Here is a 16,679-nt window from a genome sequence, read left to right as displayed (position 1 = left end):
ACCGCCCTCACGGAGAGAGCTCTCGCGGCCGAAGCTACAGAGGTTAGTTCACTCTCCGTCTCTGCAGCGGATGTAACCCAATCCTTCCGACGGGTGAATATCCATAAAGTTGCGGGTCCAGATGGCATTCTGGGCCGCGTCATCAGAGCATGCGTGAACAAACTGGCTGGTGTTTTATGGACATTTTCAACCTTTCCCTCTCCTTGTCTGTGGTCCCCACATGCTTTAAAATGTCCACCATTGTGCCTGTACCAAAGCAATCCAAAATCACTTGCATAAATGACTGGCGTCCTGTTGCTCTGACCCCCATCATCAGCAAATGCTTTGAGAGACTAATCAGAGATTACATCTGCTCTGTTCTGCCTCCCTCACTGGACTGACTGAAGTTTGCATACTGCAACAACTGCTCCACTGATGATGCCATTGCATCAACACTACACACTGCTCTCTCCCACCTGGAAAAAAGGAACACATATGTGAGAATGCTGTTTGTTGACTACAGCTCAGCATTCAACACCATAGTGCCCTCCAAGCTTGATGAGAAACTCTGGGCTCTGGGCTTAAACAGTTTGCTGTGCAGCTGGATCCTGGACTTCCTGTCAAGCAGACGCCAGGTGGTTAGAATGGGCAGCAATATCTCCTCATCACTGACCATCAACACTGGAGCCCCGCAGGGCTGTGTTCTCAGCCCACTCCTGTATTCCCTGTACACACATGACTGTGTGGCAACACATAGCTCCAGTGCCATCATTAAGTTTGCTGATGATACGGCGGTGGTAGGTCTGATCATTGACAATGATGAATCAGCCTACAGAGAGGAAGTGCACACTCTGGTGTTAGGAGCACAACCTCTCCCTCAACGTCAGTAAGACCAAGGAGCTTGTGGTGGACTTCAGGAGAAAAGACAGAGAACACAGCCCCATCACCATCAATGGAGCACCGGTGGAGAGAGTCAGCAGCTTCAAGTTCCTCTGTGTCCACATCAGTAAGGAACTCACATGGTCTGTCCACACTGAGGCCATTGTGAAAAAGGCTCACCGGCGCCTCTTCTTCCTGAGATGGCTGAGGAAGTTTGGAATGAACCACCACATCCTCACACGGTTCTACATTAGCACTGTAGAGAACATCCTGACTGGCTGCATCACTGCCTGGTATGGCAACAGCACCACCCTCAACCACAAAGCACTGCAAAGGGTGGTGCGAACTGCCAGACACATCATCGGAGGTGAGCTTCCCTCCCTCCAGGACATCTATACTAGGCGGTGTGTGAAAAAAGCTCGGAGGATCATCAAAGACTCCAGCCACCCGAGCTATGGGCTGCTCTCACTGCTACCATCAGGCAGGTGGTATCGCAGCATTAGGACCCGCACCAGCCGACTCCATGACAGCTTCTTCCCCCAAGCAATCAGACTTTTGAACTCTTGGTCTCTCACGAACAATATACATCAGCACTGCACTTTATTAATCGTATCATCTTATATCTCACACTGGACTGTTATAAATATATTCTCTCTTAACAACACACTGGCAACTGACTATCAACCGACAGCCTGAATGTCAATACAGCACAATACAACATACTGTAGATTTTATATATTCTATTTTTATTGTATACTGTGTATTCTATATTGTGTGTATGTGTATTCTATATTGTGTGTATTGTATACTGTACATTGTATATTATTATTTGTATATTGTGTTGTGTGTAATTATGTGTATATTAGATATGTAAATTGTGTTGTGTAAATCTGATGTTTATTGTAAATTGGTATATGTCTCATCACTGTCCTGACTATGTTGCTCGAAACTGCACCCAAGACTTTCACCCACTGTTGCACTTGTGTATATGGTTGTGTGACAATAAAGTGATTTGATTTTGATTTGACACACACGACCACACACATTGGTACCCCTACCATTATGAGGACTCTCCATAGACATAATGATTTTTATACTATATATTCTATCTAAAAGATGTATATATTTTTACATTTCCACATTTTTTTATGTATGTTTGAATTACAAGAACACTAGGGGTGTCCTCATAAACCACATTTATAGCATAATACCTTCATAACTACTAGTGTATAACCTAAAAAAAAACAAAAAATAAAACCCCAAAAACAAACACCAAAGACAGTGTACAGACAGACCATATTGCTGATTTATATCAATTCATTTATATAGCTATGTATAAAAGAAGTTAAACAAATATAGTATAGAAGACAAAACCCGTTTGTTTATATGCTTAGTATTTACAGTATTTGTAAAATTTTATCTATAAAAGTTTTGAAATGACAAATCAAGAATTCAGTATATTACTCATCTACACTGCAAAGTGTCACTGACCTCATTCTAACAGATTTTGCATTCTTTTTATATTTTGCGTGTGGATGTAACTCACTCTGGGGGCATTCCAGGGACCTACTCATGAAAAGAAAAAAATAATAATTCATGGTTTTGATTTTGAAAAAACACTTTTGAGTCTCTGATATTGCTATATGAAGGTGTTTTTCGAAGCATTTTGTACATATTTAAACATTATTTCAATTATATTTGCAGTGTATTCTGCACACTTTCTTTCATAGGTCTGCATGTCAGCAAAATATGAGACACAAAAGTTTGAACATTTGGGGGGAGGGGGGTCTACCCCTGATACCACTGAAGGACCCCACCCCACCACAATCTTATTTTAAAGTGTTAGCAATCATAAAAACGTCAACCCCAACAAATCACCCCCTATTAAGAACATTATCATTAGTGTTACTAATCACTAAATCCATCCATCCATCCATCTTCTATAGCCACTTGTCCTGTGCAGGGCTGCGGGAGTGCTGGAGCCTATCCCAGCTGGCCGTAGGCTGTCTCTGGCCGCAATCACTAAATCATAAACCCCAACACATAACCAAGATTCCCACCTGTCCTTTACATTACTTTTGGACTTTAGTTGTCCAAGAGATGACTTGAGGGCAGTCCCTTAAATACAGAAAAGTTGACATACCTTTAAAGAGCGCCTATTATGGTTTTTAAACGTGCCTAACTTTGTTAAAAGGTCTCATACAATAGATTTACATGCATCCAAGGTCAAAAAACACTTTAATTTGATCATAATTTAAATTACAGCATTACTTTCTTTTTTTTTCAATGTCAAAAACGACTCATTCAGTGATCCGTTCTAAAGGATTCATTCTAAACTCCTCCTTTCAGAGAGCCTACTCTGCTCTGATTGGTCAGATGTCCCAGTCTGTTGTGATTGGTCTACCACTTAGTGTAGTGTTTGAGGGCAGGTCAAAGCTGATCACGAGCAGCCAATAAAGACCAGAGGTGGGTTTTTTGTTACCAAATTACATAGGCTAGTACAGGAAGTAAGTCTGGAATTACTAACAACTCATTTCAGGTGTTCAGAATCGGTTCTTTCTTTTGGGAGTCAATAACTCCATTTGTCGTGCACTTTGATTTTTTTAAACTTTGCAGACTTTTTTACATTCACAAACAGCTATATAACACACTACATGAAAGGTCATATTTGAAAAACCATAATCGTTGCTCTTTAATAATTAATAGTAATAAAAATATAAATAAATCAGTGGTATGTTCAAACCTCCTACTCCACTTGTGAATAGAATAGGTTTCTTCTTGGGAACACTTGAAATTGTCTGTGCAGCGTCTCGTGCACAATCTGCATTAGACAGAAAGCCGGAGGGAAGAACTCAGCCTTGGTAAAGTTGTAAAGGCCTTTTGCTGTCGACTTTGTTCTTGTACTGCTTGCTTGATAGAACAAAAATGGTTTTGCAGTATTTGGTTTGGTGAGACTCTCACTTTTTATACGATGGGAAACACAGAGGACAGGGAAATCTAGGGAAAATGTCTTTTAGCCTCTTACTTGAGTTTTACTTGAGTTTTCTTGCCTTGACAGTAAAACTAAATTCTATACCAAATGTGGTATTCAAATAGAGGTAACATTTTCAAAGCTTACCAATCATAACAGAAGCACCATCACTGGCAAATGATGCAAGAGTGGCTGCAGGTTGGCATTTCTCTGCTGTAATGATGTTGAGGATGGTTTCTGTAATAGTGGCAGTATCTCCAGTAGCGATGTAATGGTTTAACAGTTTCACGATATACCCCGGTTTAAAAATAGATGGTTTTCTCACCATAGACATATTCTTATTCACAGCATTGCATGAATATAAAATCTGTTCGAATATAAAATGTCTGAACTTTTCTAAAATTCAAACCATTTTAATGAAGACATATCATCATATAAAATTGATGTGATAAAATACATTACTAAATTGCAATTTCCTCATTTTACATGGCATGGGCTCATCTCAGCACAAAGACATGTCGGACCCTGAACCTTTATTTCACAGCTGAAATCTACGGTGTGGGAGTATTTTGGGTATGGCACCATCAATGTATCTCAGTTATCTGTTTGGAAAGTTTGTTGCAAAAAGTGTCTGCTCAGGCAGGAAACACTTCAAACTTGATCTCCGTAAGCATCTTCCCATGAAATTTGTGGAGATGAATGTAAGTAAAACACAGTATATTTTGTTGGAATTGTTTTTGGCTTTTTTGCAGCAAACGGATTGCGTTGATATGCAATGTTACGATTGACCGACTGTTCATTTTATATATTTGTGTAACGTGGCTGGCAGCAATGACAGGCAGACGAAGACAATGATGATGTGAAGAATCCAAGTGTAGTTTACGTGAAATCCAAAAACCGTGAACAGAAACATGAACTAGACTAGACTTGACTTAACTTGACATGACATAACTTAACTTGACTTGACATCCAAACAACGTTACATTAGCAATACCTGACAAAAGATAATGGCAAACATGAGGGCTAAATACAAGGACATGGGTAACCACGACATAAACAACCAATGATGAGACTGAAGTTTTTAAAAAAAATAGATATTAAAACATGAACCAATGACATGACAAGACTGATAATGAGTTAACAAGACAATAAACCAATGAAAACAAGACACATGAACATGGAGGGAATCAGGATATCACATGGCCATAAAACAGGAACTAAACTTCCAAAATAAAAGACATGAAAACAAGACCAAAACATATAAACATGACATATCCCCCCCACAAGGGGTGGCTCCCGATGCCCAAACAAAAACACATGGAGTTAAAATAGGGGGTGGGGGTTGGGGGTGGCGGGGTCCTTGAGGCTTGGCCTGGTGAGACAGGGTGTGGGACGTGACCTGGCGAAAACAGGGCATGGAGCATGAGGCCAGGGCAGAGCCAATGGAAGGTGGAGCCATGAGAGGCTCGAGGGGCGGAGCCATGGAAGTTGGAGCCATGAGAGGCTTGAGGAGGGAAACTGGAGAACTGGGAACCTGGAGAGTAGCCAAAGACTCAAAAGGCCAGGGTGGAGCCGGAGGTTCGGAGGACCAGGGCAGGGTCACTTGATGTGTCAGACGTGGTAACATGGCATGATGAGGTAGGAATGGCAGCATGGCATAACGTGGCCACTGAGGCTTGCAATGCTGGCTCTGGGACGGACGAGGCTTACAATGCTATCTCTGGGACTGACGAGGCTTGCAACAATGGCAGGCAGGCGTGGGCGCTGGCTTATTGGCCGTGGCAGGCGTGGGTGCTGGCTTATTGGCCGTGGCATGCGTGGGACAGGTGTAGGCTTGGACTGTGGAGCAGAGGTGGGCTTGTGACATGGCATGGAGCAGACTGAAGCTTGGCTGTGACAGGACATGGAGCAGACTGAGGTTTGCCTGTGACATGGCACGGAGCAGACTCAGGCGTGGCTGTGACATGGCATGGAGTAGGATGAGGTGTGGCTGTGACATGGCATGGAGCAGGCTGAGGCGTGGCTGTGACATGGTTTGGAGCAGACTCAGGCATGGTTGTGACATGGCATGGAGCAGACGCAGACATGGCTGTGACATGGCATGGAGCAGGCCGATGCGTGGCTGTGACATGGCATGGAGCAGGCTGAGGCGTTGCAGTGACATGGCATGGAGCAGACTCAGGTGTGGCAGTGACATGGTATGGAGCAGACTCAGGATCCGAGGCAGAAGGTGGCACAAGCTCTGCAACCATAACTTGGCACTCCGGTTCGGCGACTGTGACGTGGAACCCTGGCTCGGCGACCGTAACGTGGGACCCTGGCTCGGCGACCATGATGGGGAACTCTGGCTCAGCGGCCATGATGGGGAATTCTGGCTTGGCGGCCATGACATTGCACTCTGGCTCGGCGGCCATGATGGTGGATGGCTCTGACATGGCAGTCACTGTAGGAGTGTATAGTTCCTCCTCAGCCATTCCTACAGTGAAAGATGAACCGCTCAATTGTAGGACTAAATCAATTAACTGAGCCAGATTGAGGGTAATTCGATCATCATGCATCACTTAGGAGACTGGCTCATTCAGCCCAAAACGGAAAAATCCTTGAGGGCAATATCATTAAAGTCAACCCTGCAGGCCAGAGCGCAGAAGTCTACATATTCCTCCAGGGATTGAGTCCTCTGACAAAGGCATAGGAGCTGAACTGCTGGGTTCATAGTCGGTCAGGTATTCTGTAACGTGGCTGGCAGCAATGATAGGCAGACGAAGACGATGTGAAGAACCCAAGTGCAGTTAATTTACATCAAAGTGAAATCCAAAAACCGTGAACAGAAACATAAACATGAACTAGACTTGACTTGACTTGACTTGACATCCAAACAACATTACATTAGCAATACCTGACAAAAGACAATGGCAAACATGAGGGCTAAATACAAGGATATGGGTAACCACATGACATAAACAACCAATGACGAGACTGAAATAAAAACAAGATAACTAGATACTAAAACATGAACCAATGACATGACAAGACTGATAATGTGTTAACAAGACAATAAACCAATGAAAACAAGACACATGAACATGGAGGGAAACAGGATATCACATGACCATAAAACAGGAACTAAACTTCCAAAATAATGAAAACAAGAACAAAACACATAAACGTGACAATTTGCTTAAGTGCAGCACAACAGCAAGACTACAATGTGTTTAATACTACTAATAAAGTTTTTATTTGTAAAGTACTAAATAGGGTTTATAAAGTGTGTTAGGCATACAGGAAATGGACAGTGATACTATAGCAGAAAACAGTACTTGAGAAAACCAATAAATAAACTGCAAATTAATAATCATTTATTTTAAGTAGGTATTGTTTAGAATCAAACCTAGTTACAAAAGCAACCAATCACTGAATCAAATGCATATCTAAACTGTTAATTTAGGCAGTAATCATTACAAATTATTAGTATTTTTGTTTATGCTAAATTCAATTTAATACATTGTAAAATAATAATTTAAAAACAATATTTTATAGTATGGCATACGGTAAGTAAGGGATAATGTACAGGCAGCAGGTTGTTATTGCACAATAAACCCCCACAGGGTGATCAGGACCCCGATGCGAAGCGTCCCACCACAAGAAACTACAAGAGAAGTTCCTCGGTCAAAGCCATTACGGCTTCGAGAAAGTTAGAAATGTTGATGACATTATATGCATTAAAAACAACTAGATATGCATCATTCAGAGCCCTTCAGGACAAATAAGTAAAGCATATTTATACATATTTCTTTTCTGATAATCTTGTTGTGTTGTGGCTTCTTTCCTTTGTGTTTTCAGCTTTTATTTGCTTTGCTCATTTGGTTGTGTTGTGCACCACTCTGCCACTGTATTTTGCTCATGTAAAAAGTTTTACAAATAAACACAATAGCACACAAATCTGTTTAAAATGATGTACACTCACATTAGATGAAGACTCCTGTCAGCTACTGACCTCAATAAAAGCAGTTTAATTTTACATTGAGCGGGTCGCCCCCTCATGGATGCTGCCATGTTGACAGCACATAACAAACTGTCATGTATTTGACCAGTTACTACCACTAATAATAACAATAATGATCACATATAAACAGTGCAACATCAAGCACCAAGCGCTAGCACACAACAGTCTCATCAGCTGGCAGAGAGCTCATGAGTTGTGACAGTCCACTCACAGTCCAGTGCACAACAACCTGTGAGAATTCATTTAGATTTAATCCAAGAATGTCCATTATACTGATGTGTGTAGTACGAGTCATTGAAAAACACAGACTAAAAGTAATAAAACAGAACATAAACAAACATCTTTGTGTGACACGGCAGCAGTTAGCAAATAAACTTTGTGCCCCCATGATGATAGGTGGCAGTATAAAGTCCAAAACCACAGGTACTATTGGGACGAATAAGAGCCAGCTAAAAACTTACTGGGTGAACTTTTAAAAGCACAGCTGATACTGCTGTGGAGCAGTTTTCATAACCCAGGATTAAAAGAGGTGCTTATCACCTTTCATAATGACAAGTGTGAAATGTTGTTTACTCGAGGTTAAAAGCGAGGTTTAAAAAGACAATAACCCAGGGTTAAGTTTATTGTTAGTGGGATGTTGTTTGTATGTTTTGTAGGGTGTGTCTAACTTAGTTCCTGGACCCCTCACACCCCTCATGTGTTGTAAAACTGTCAGTCGATTAAAATATTTAATCACGATTAATCAAATTGTTGTTAGTGTTTACACATTCAGTTCCAGGAAAACTAAATAACAGGCCTGTGTGTCATTATTAGGTTCAGTAATGTGTGTGGATGATGCTCGTGATGTAGATTTATGCAACAGTGCTCTTTACTCGTCTCACTCACACAGAAAACAACAGACTGTATTTTTCTCAACTGCATCAAAACACACAGGAAATGCAAACACTGAACCCTCTGTAAATGTGCAATAATTCAATAATAAAACAATGAATCAACATTTCTTATTATCTTAACTTTTTTGCTTGAAGTTTTGAAATGACTTTTGTTGACATTTGTATATATTTTTTCTAAATTAAAATAGTATTTATTTTGTTTGTTTTTCTGATAAATATATGAGAGAAAGTGAAGGTGCAGCAGTGCTCAAGTGTTCATCATACATGTGAACTCCTTCAATACTGTTTCAAAAGCAAATACAAGAGAGTTTTCATTTGACATGGATTGATCAATATATAATTCCCAAACTTCCTTTTGTGTTATTTAATATTTTTCATGACTTAATGAAATAAGAATTAATATTTTCTTCATTTTAGTTGTATCCCACAGTATATTTCATCACAGATGTGTGAATTGTGTTTCAGGTGAGCTGAATGTGATATCATTATTTGTGTGTGTTTGTGTTTTTATAGTGTGGATCATGGAGGAGAGTTCAGGATTACAGCAGGACCACGCAAATGTAGGTCTACACGTTCACACGCGCACTCACACACACACACACGCACACACTCACACATGCACACACTCACACACACTCTCACATGCACTCGCACTCACACGTACACGCTCACACATATGCACACACTCACACATGCACACACTCACACACACTCTCACATGCACTCGCACTCACACGTACACGCTCACACATATGCACACACACACACATGCACACACATACTCTCAAACCTGCACACACACACACACTCACATGCACGCACGCACACACTCACACATGCGCGCACACACACACACACTCTCACATGCACTCACACACACACACACTCTCACATGCACTCACACACACACTCACACATGCACACACACACACTCACATACTCACACATACACTCACATACACTCACTCACACACACATACACATGCGCACACATTTGTGCGGCTATCCTTATGAGGACTCTCCATAGACATAATGATTTTTATACTGTATGAACTAAAGAGTCTACCTCCTAACCTTACCCCTAAACCTAACCCTCACAAAAAAACTTTCTGCATTTTTCCATTTTCCAAAAAACATAATTTTGTATGTTTTAGCAATTTGAATTATGGGGACACTAGAAATGTCCTCATAAACCACATTTATAGCATAATACCCTTGTAATTACCAGTTTGTATCCTAAAAAATTGTCCTCATAAAACACCCAAACCCGCCCACACACACAGGTTTAGTGATTGTTGTGTTATAAGTGTTTTTTCTCTTCTTGTGTTCAGATGTCTGTAATCTCACGCTGGATTCAAACACAGTAAACACTGAACTAATTCTGTCTGAAGGGAACAGGAAGGTGACACATGTGAGAGAGCGTCAGTCATATCCTGATCATACAGAGAGATTTGATGTGTGGACTCAGGTTCTGTGTAGAGAGTGTCTGACTGGACACTGTTACTGGGAGACTCAATGGAGTGGAGATGATGCTGATATATCAGTGTCATACAAAGGAATCAGCAGGAAAGGAGCGAGTCATGACTGTGGGTTTGGACTCAATGTAAACTCCTGGAGTCTGTGCTGCTCTGATGACAGATTCACTGTCTGTCACAATAATAACAGAACTGACATACCTGTCCCTTCACATGGCTGTAAGAGAGTAGGAGTGTATGTGGACCGTCCGGCTGGCACTCTGTCCTTCTACAGCATCTCTGACACACACACACTCACACACTTACACACATTCATCACCACATTCACTCAACCCCTCTATGCTGGATTTAGAGTATTTTATCTTGATTCCTCAGTGTGTCTGTGTCAAATTGAACATCAGAGACACACACACACACAACTGGGTGAGTGAAATATACTCACTGTATCTCACATCAACACAACTAAAAACTCTTTCTAGAAATAATTTAATGAATTAAATTGGCTGAATTCAATACAATGGTGTAGTATATTAGGGGCAGAAAAATGAAGAATTGCTATGCAAAATGACTTGAATCCAGGGAAACCCAACATTTTAATCTTGGAAATTTCTCAAAGCCATAAACCTAAGAGACTGCCAAAGATAATGCCTTTAAGTGCACCAGGCAGCAAAAATTCCAAAGGACACACAAAGCAATAAGTAGAACCTTCTGGAGTAATATCCTTATGGCCTTTCCATTCTATAAAACTATGAATCTATACATTTGGTGCCAAATGTCTCCCAGCTGCATCCTGTGACCCTTTCACTTAACAAAAGAACTGTGAGGAAGATCACACTCCCCGGGGAGTCCCCTTTTGGGTGACTGAAGCTCCTTTTAGGTTGTTGATTTGAGATAATTAACGAGTGCCAAATGGCTGGTCAAGGAGACTAAGCATTCTGCTAAAACAGCAAATGGCATGATTTAAAACAAAAGTGCCATTAGTCAGGGAGGTCCTGCATCCCACGGGACAGTGACATGGGGCAGACTCAGTACGACCTTCTGAACTTTTCCACACAGGCACCGGACTTTTGATTTAACCCTCTAAAATGCACAGAATCTACCTTTTTGTACAAAAAGGTACACAATACCCAGCCTTGCGAGATAATTCTGAAAATTATGTTATGACCCGTGATCAATTTTATAACTGACAAATTAATGATTATAGCCTGATGTACCTTTCAAAATGTGTGTAGTGATTGGTAATCACTTATAACTGACAAATCAATGATTATAATCCTTAATCTTGAATGATCCATGTTGTAAAACCAATTAATTAACCATAATGATTTTTAAACAGGTATTTTCATGTTTTGTTACTTGCACGTTGAAAATTTGTGAAAGTATGTCATATTTAGTAAGTAGATGATTGTCTGTTTATGTAGAGAATGTTGATGTCAACAGATGTCATGTCTCTTACACCAATTTCATTATATAAAATGTATAATTAAAACATTGAGTGGGAATTTTTAAGAAAACTTTACACAAAGGATCATAAATCAACTTTGAAAAGGAGGGACATGTTAAAGACAAATTACCATATGACTCCGAAAAGTCACTTTTAATTGGCTCAGGACATCTTTGGGGTGCAGCTAGTCTCATTTCAAAACTCTCCTACAAGGAATAACTCTCTCTCTTCTCCGGCTTCTTCACTTCCTCTTCAGCTCCTCATTCTCCGCGCTCTGGCCCTCGTGGCTTGCAGCCTCGCCCCGGCGCCCCTCAAGTTCTGTGCCATGCAGAGCCCAAGAAAGCTCGGGACACAAAGTTCCGAGGACGTTTTTCTCTCTCTCTGCTCTACGATTCACACACGTTGATGGGAGTCGCGAGTCTTCCATGCAGAAGGCCTCGCTTCAAAGCCCCGCCTCATCATTCCAGCAACAAACTATCCATGATCTTAACAGAGGTTCAAAACATCAACAGAACAACCAGAACTTTCCACAAAGAGCCAAAGAACCAAGCAACACAAGGAAACACAAGTACATCTCCAAGTACTGGTGTCTCTCTAATATAGTTAGAGTTACCTGATTGCAAATAGAGTTAGACTGAATTAAGTATCAGTGGTTCTCAAAGCATTGTCTACAGATTCCACAAAGTTAATTTTCTCTGTATAGATCATTTTCATTCACTTTCAGTTACAATTTACTCACCAACCTGTTTCATGTTTGTGTGTGTTAGATTAGTTTTTGTTTAGATTAGAAATAAAGTCTTGTTTGTGTTCAAAGATGTGGTATATTTTGATAAATAATCTGGTCACATGATTTTAAAAGATCTTGCTTCAAAGCTCATCTAAAATATTTGTGAAATTTTCAGTAAGCAATGAGAATAGTATTACTCCAAGTTAATTAGTTAACAAGTTAATCATAATTCCCTTATTAAAGCTAATTCTTTACAATAGAAACTGTGAGCGGATACAAGAAGCCATTGTATTACGGAGAATTTTATTCAGACAAATAATCTAATTATTTGTCATTTATCTTTCTTATAATGGTTGTCGATACTTATAATGGGATACTAGAAATGTCCTCATAAATCACCCAACCCCCCCCCCAACACACTCACTTCTCAAACACTCAGCTACGCTAACATTTATGCACAATCCAGTGATAGGTTCTTGTACTCAAACTTGAATAACATGAACACAAATGGAGCCAGGACCTCCATTTCTTTTCCTGTGTAAGGCCAACCCATCGTGGCTGGATTGTGTGATCGCAGAAATGACCCTTTCCAAGATATGGAGCATAAAAAATATTTATTTCTAGAAAAAACTAAATTTTCTACTAATTTGAAGGGTTCTTATTCTAAAACAACCATCAATTTATATTTATTCAATGTAGTTACTGAATGACGAGCCTTTATATTTGGCATACAAATGTAGGTGAAAATTTCAGTATAAAACAGATGGTTAATAACTAATACATGCTGTCTATTTACTGCATTATTAGACAAATAAAATTATAAAAGCAATGTTGTGTTGATCCCTTTACTGAAGATATACATGAATGGAAAAGCTCGAATGTACAAAGAGTTTTTGGTCAATCCAATCCAGACAGCCAACAGGGAGGAGTTTCAGTGCCTGTCAGAGAGGTGTGCTGTTAACAACTTGGTCTTTGACACCAAAAAAAACAACTCATCATGGACAACAGGAAGACTAAACACGCCAGGCACACCTCTATTCACATTAATAGGGCTGAGGTGGAGCGTGTCTCTAGCTTTAATTTCCTGGATGTCCACATTTATGAGAACCTTTCCTGGAACCTTAACACCTCCACCCTGGTCAAGTAAGCATGTCTCGATTTCCTAAGGAGGCTGTAGAAAGTTCACCCATCACCACAGATCTTGGAAAACTTGTATCGCTATACCATCAAAGAATACTGACCAGTTGCAACCAAGTGTGGCACTGCAGCTGCTCCATCACTGACAGTAAGGCTCTGCAGCAGGTAGTAATAAGGGCCCAATACATCACCGGTGCTCAGCTCCCTGCCAATGAGGTCCTCCATCACAAGCGATGTCTGTGAGCTGTGAGGACCCGTCACACCCCAGACACAGACTGTTTGCCCCCATCTTCCAGGAAACTGTACAGGAGCCTCTGCTCCCATACCAGTAGGCTCAGGAACATCTTTTTTCCCTCAGATGTCACCCTGCTGAACTCAGACGTTAACATGTTGATGTCCTATTCTTTATTACATTCATAGGATAAATTTGATACAACAGCCTTCACCTAAAGCTTGTGGTATACCTTCTTTCCACTTTGATGGGTATTGGCCTTTCATGAGAGTTTGCCTTTGCATGGAGAGTCCTGAGGGTAGATCATTTAACCGGCTTCCATATCTAAAGAAAAACAGTTTCATTCTCTTTAAGCACAGCACTTATTGTTTCATGAGGCAGAACACTGAAAATCTCCCTGTACCTGATTGTGATGTTTTGTGGTGTATCCTTAATCCAGTACAACAGAATACATTTTGTCTAGAAGTTTGTAGTGTAGGTGCTACTGGTTGTTTAAATCAGTTTTACTATCAGAAATAATAATTAATTGTTATTAATTATGGAATAATCAAATAACAATTCAATAATTAAATAGTAATTAAATAGAATTTAACTCATTAAATTCTATTCTCGGGGCACCACTCTTTGAAAAGAGAAAAATGATAGCAAGTTACTCATTGAGTCTCATAAAACAAAATCTACCCTGTAGGTTGAGTATCTTAATTGTTAATCAAAATAATCAAAAAGGGGAAAAACTAGTTAAATTATTGGTATACAAATCTAATAGTAATCTAGTTACAGTTAGTTTCTAACACCAATAAAATAATAGCACTCTGAGGTAACTTGGGAGTTCTTCACGTGGCAGAGGTTGGCTTCAACACAATATTCAAACAAAAACAAACAGGAGTACTTATTATAATATAACAAGATTTATTATAATCAAGCAGTAGTGAACACAGCCAATACTATCTGAATATAATCCAAAAATAAAATCAAGGAAATCCTAAACTAACAGTGGAGCTATATGCTAGTGTGTGTGTGTGTGTGTCTCCAGATGTGGTAACAAAAGAATCAAAATGGAGGATCAGGTTCAAAATGGAGGGTTAAATCCAAAATGGAGCTGATACCACATGCGGGTGGAAATGAGCGGACACACAAAGGAACTGACGAAACAGGCAGGAGAATTTGGTTCACCAGCCAGTGAACACAGCCAATATTATCCGAATATAATCCAAAAATAAATCAAGGAAATCCTAAACAAACAGTGGAGCTATATGCTAGTGTGTGTGTGTGTGTGTGTGTGTGTGTGTGTGTGTGTGTGTGTGTGTGTCCAGATGCGGTAACAAAGGAATCAAAATGGAGGATCAGGTTCAAAATGGAGGGTTAGATCCAAATTGGAGCTGACACCACGTGAGGGTGGAAATGAGCGGACACACAAAGGAACTGACGAAACAGGCGGGAGAATTTTGTTCACCAGCCTGAGTCTAACACAAACCGCGGTGCCGCTCACTCAATGAATATCAGTGAGAGAGAGAGAATGAGAGCGAGAGAGAGAGGAAAAGTGCATGCAGTTTAGTTAAAGGGTAACCGCTCGTAACAGCGGGACTGAATTACTAGTTCAAATCACTCAACAAAACAAACGTAACCCCAAAAGAAACTAAAACAAATCTCCCAACTCGAAGCAGCGAGCAGAGTTTAACATACAAATATACTCAAAACATCAGCATTTAGAATCAAAAATACGATTTAGTTTCACAAGAAAAAAATCACAGTTTCTAAACTAAATCTGCCCAGATATCAAGCCTTGGGAAATCCTGTGTGATTTCAGTAGAGTTGTCCGTTGGAATTCCTGTTGCATTGAGCGGTCAGGAGAAACGGTCTGGATGGTCCCTTGTCTTACGCTCGTCAGAGAAAAGACGCGTCTCTGCTTTATTCTTCGGATCCAGCGATGGAGAAGAATGCAGATAGTAGTCAATGTTGAATGAAAAAAGAGGGAGAAGGGAAACTGGTTGCCTTTCCGTTTTTCAAAATAAATTCACTGTTGCTTTACAGTGAAACTGAACCGGTTGATATAAGTATACTATAAGACTTGAACAAAGCTAAGTTAATCTTACTCTGCTGTGGCCAAATGGTGAGGTTAGAAAAATGTGGTCTGTTTGTTCTCAGTCCAAACGAAGGGAAAACTCCTTCAGTACGTGCACAGTACAGATGTCCCTTAACAGCCAGGCAGAGCTTAGCACAGAGAGGCCGAATTTCATCTGTCCGCTGGTTTTATTGACAAGATGACATCATCGGTCGTAGGCCGCTCGACCAATGGCGTTTGAGACTGGGTCCATGGGCGGGACTTCGCATCCAGTTGTGAATTTGTGAAGGATCCTGGGAAACTGAGTTCAATGTCTCTCCTTTGATCATAGAACAAAGGGCCATGCGGTCTCTGCTGCCATTTTAAGTGGGCCAAGGCCCTACACCTCCCCCCTTTGGTCTTAAGGTTGGGGTTCCTGCCACAGTCCTTGAGAGCAACCCAAAAGTTGAACAGGTCAGTCCTTGAGAGCAACCTGAAAGTTGTACAGTCCATGTGTCCTGGGTTTGCATGAGCTTAGTTCCTGGAAACATTAGCAGTTCATAAAGGCTTTTGATACCTGGGCAGTCATAGTAGGTAACATCTGGGCAAATGAATTCTAACTAGGCTAGCTAACATAATTTCTATCAAAACAGCACTTCACATTGGTAAAACACATCAAACATTGCAACAACCCTTTGTTATCCCTGAGTTTTCAATGACTATGAAAAGGAAAATGGGAAAGATTGTTACAGTTAGTATAACTGTTCCTGGGCAGAGTTAGGAGCAGTTAGTGGTAGAGGGGTAGACAGGAGCTTGAAACGCTGTGGAATGAGTGTCATTGCATCCAGTCTAGTGTGTAGTGTTTGGATGTGTCTGTGCATAGCATATGCGATAACTG

At 40.6% G+C, this 16,679-nt stretch overlaps 1 protein-coding gene across 1 annotated transcript in view; it reads left to right on the top strand.

The window, feature by feature from the left end:
• The window catches only part of LOC127437031 (NACHT, LRR and PYD domains-containing protein 3), a 53,618-nt gene extending 40,875 nt beyond the window's left edge, over window positions 1-12,743 (top strand). Inside the window, exons 14-15 of the mRNA XM_051691664.1 lie at window positions 9,239-9,285; window positions 10,057-12,743. Of these exons, the coding sequence (XP_051547624.1) occupies window positions 9,239-9,285; window positions 10,057-10,631 (622 nt within the window). The 3' untranslated portion in view covers window positions 10,632-12,743. The remainder of the gene's footprint in view (window positions 1-9,238; window positions 9,286-10,056) is intronic.
• Window positions 12,744-16,679: the final 3,936 nt, after the last annotated feature.

Source organism: Myxocyprinus asiaticus, chromosome 47 (genome assembly GCF_019703515.2).
Source record: "Myxocyprinus asiaticus isolate MX2 ecotype Aquarium Trade chromosome 47, UBuf_Myxa_2, whole genome shotgun sequence".
Classification (NCBI taxonomy): domain Eukaryota; kingdom Metazoa; phylum Chordata; class Actinopteri; order Cypriniformes; family Catostomidae; genus Myxocyprinus; species Myxocyprinus asiaticus.
This window is presented reverse-complemented; position numbering and strand designations above follow the sequence as displayed.